This window comes from Limulus polyphemus, unplaced genomic scaffold (genome assembly GCF_000517525.1).
Source record: "Limulus polyphemus unplaced genomic scaffold, Limulus_polyphemus-2.1.2 Scaffold2546, whole genome shotgun sequence".
Taxonomy (NCBI): domain Eukaryota; kingdom Metazoa; phylum Arthropoda; class Merostomata; order Xiphosura; family Limulidae; genus Limulus; species Limulus polyphemus.
The window spans coordinates 83,132-86,209 of NW_013668156.1; the positions used below are offsets into that span (position 1 = coordinate 83,132).

At 31.1% G+C, this 3,078-nt stretch overlaps 1 protein-coding gene across 2 annotated transcripts in view; it reads left to right on the forward strand.

Annotated features, from left to right (window-relative positions):
• Window positions 1-3,078, forward strand: part of LOC106467255 — a 15,786-nt gene that overhangs the window by 7,526 nt on the left and 5,182 nt on the right. The window contains exons 3-4 of one of the 2 annotated variants that reach the window (XM_022395389.1): window positions 1,536-1,632; window positions 2,869-2,953. In XM_022395389.1, the coding sequence (XP_022251097.1) occupies window positions 2,896-2,953 (58 nt within the window). In that variant the 5' untranslated portion in view covers window positions 1,536-1,632; window positions 2,869-2,895. Of the gene's footprint in view, window positions 1-1,535; window positions 1,633-2,867; window positions 2,954-3,078 lie in introns of those variants that run through there. The other variant, XM_022395390.1, reaches the window with a different exon arrangement.

Below are 3,078 nucleotides of genomic sequence, written 5' to 3' on the forward strand. Positions count from 1 at the left end.
TATATATATATATATATATATATATATATATATATGATCATGGCTGCGAAAGAGTTTGATGCTATTTCCAAATCAACACTAACAAACAGAATAATTAGAGTCAAAGAAACCTAGAACTAATACTAGATGAATAAGCTAAATGTGTACTGCTGTTAATAGCTCTCAGACTGCTTTTCTAACTGAATGTTCTTTGTAATTATTTGTAATCATTCTTACAATTTTAACTATTGTGGACTTTTTTATCCAAAAATGATAATGTTCCATTGCTATTTAATCAACTTTGTTTGAACTGTGGGTAATTTACCCTACTTTGTAATTGTCTGTCAATATTGTATGTTTTTGTTTTCTATTAGCTTTGAAATAACTTCAAGTTTTTTTTTGGAAGTCTAATGTTGATTAACTTGGAGATATAGATTTTGTGGCTGGATGTTTAACATGTTGGATTTTTTGGCTGGATGTTTAACAAGTTGGATTTTGTGGCTGGATGTTTAACGTGGTAGATTTTGTGGCTGGATGTTAAACATGTTGGATTTTGTGGCTGGATGTTTAACGTGGTAGATTTTTGTGGCTGGATGTTAAACATGTTGGATTTTGTGGCTGGATGTTTAACATGTTGGAGATTTAATGCCACAAACTTGTTGTGCTCCATTTTTGGTTGCTCTCTTGAGACACGGCATTTAATTGTTTCCGGTCAAATATTGTTTAGCACAAAATGCAATGCAATATTAATGCATTTCACTATGCATTTTGTGTTAAGCTAAAGAATAAATAAGCTCAAGCTTGTTTTTTAAAGGACGGTGTGTTTATTATAAAGCCAAATTTATATTAGCTTTAAATGTACAAGATATAAGGTGTGATATAAGATTTTCACTCTTGAGATATAGAGTGCATACTTTTCCCTCTTGAGATATAGAGTGCATACGAGAAGGGATTTTAGCATTCAGTTATTGTTTAAGGTATGTTACGAAGGTTTCAGTATAGCCTCAGTTCCTTGTATTTATGATTTTAAGACCGAAAGTGAGAGTGGATGTAATGTAGTTTAGACTTGTGATTGTGCTGGAAATGTTTACCTGTTTCTAACACTTATGAGAAACTAGAACTTGTACATTATTGTGGGACCATTATAGTTATGGAGTATTTGAACTGTTTTATTTTCATCATTAAACCAGTAAGTTTTAACTCCTGACTCTCCATGTATTAATAAGCCATTTCTTAAGCCTAAAATAATGTGAAAACCCATTATATAAAAGTAGTCTCTCAGTTAAAACTGTCAATTTACATCTTATGTTTATTCCCTTCATTAAAGAAAAACTAGTTTCAGTCTACTTTTTGTATAATAACTTGTGTTCATTGAACATAACAATGTGCAACTAAACAGATAAATTGTCTGCTAGAAACACTTTCTTAAAGCTAATATGATGATAGCTGATGGCATACTCTGAATATATTTTTTTAGGCATACAAGAGCTACCATTGATTTGATAAATACAGAAGAATTTATTGGTGTTCCAACTATGACATTCTTTAACTTTCAGGTTTTCTGGATATAGTTTATGTTTCTCCGAGTGGCAATTAACTTTCAAAAACTTGGCACGTGATTATTGGCATCTGCGAAAAATTAATCATGGATTGGTAAGTTGTTGTGACATATAACTGTGTGCAAGGTGTTCGGCAAGTTAGATTAGAAAAATGCTTTAATTGCCTCTAAGCCTTTCAGAATAGCATCTTAACAATTATAACAAATATGTTATATTTATATAAGTGATCACTAAGTACCAGTCACCTACGTGTAGTGTGATGCAGTTGAGAGACGAGTGGTGTCAGTCTGCCTCATATTTTCCTGGAGTTGCTCTGTATATATTGATAATTCTGTGTCTACATGAGAGAGAAAGATTTTATAGGTTTGGTTTTTCTTTAATAAATTTAAGTTTCATGCTCTGGTAATGGATCTTCTTTTAATGAAATGTGCATGTTATGGAATTTTCTGTTTACCAACTTAAGAGACATGTTGTTTTAATATTCAGATGTGGCATAATGTGTTGTAAATGTTCTTCTGTCTCGGTGTGATGCACCATAACTGTGGAACAGGTATGTATTGAATGTTTTGATCTTAATAACGGTAGTATAAAGAAAATTCATTCGTGGTCAAATGTTTGATGCGTATATGCACAATATTTTAAAGAGATCATCGTGTAAAGTTTTTTGTTTTGCTTCCATGCCTCGGGTACATTCTTAATAACATTAGAGAATAGGATTAAAAATATAACATAAGCAAAAACAACTGATGTTCTTACTTTTAGGAGCCCAATTACAAATGTTTATCAAAAAATTGTATTGTAATATTGTATAGAAAATGTTAATTCACTATTTTAATTTTTAAAAATGAAGTTTTTGTCAAATAAAAAAACATTTTTTTTTACTTAGTTTGTACCATTTAAACTTTTCAAGATTAAAAATGACAAATTTTGTAATGGATTGTAACATTATTTGATTGGACTTTAAGAACTTGTAAATTTTGTAATGGATTGTAACATTATTTGGATGGACTTTAAGAACTTGTAAATTTTGTAATGGATTGTAACATTATTTGATTGGACTTTAAGAACTTGTAAATTTTGTAATGGATTGTAACTGTATTTGGATGGACTTTAAGAACTTGTAAATTTTGTAATGGATTGTAACAGTATTTGGATGGACTTTAAGAACTTGTAAATTTTGTAATGGATTGTAACAGTATTTGGATGGACTTTAAGGACTTGTAAAGGGTTTTTGCATTTGATTGAAAAATAATCTTGCCCCGTTTTCAGATTTCAATTATAAAAAGTATCTAAAACATTCAGCTATGAAATATACACTTCTTCCTTTCAGTTCTGTGCCTTCACTTGTTTTGCTTTGATGGTCATGGCAGCTGTTGGCCATTTTGTGCCTGATATCATAATTGTGAGTAGTCTAGGTAAGTTTTTACCTTGTATAAAAGTGTCGTATGTTTTTACATACTTGTTCATCAGTTTGACAGTATATACGGCCCGGCATGGCCAGGTGGTTAAGGCACTCGACTCGTAATCTGAGGGTCGCGGG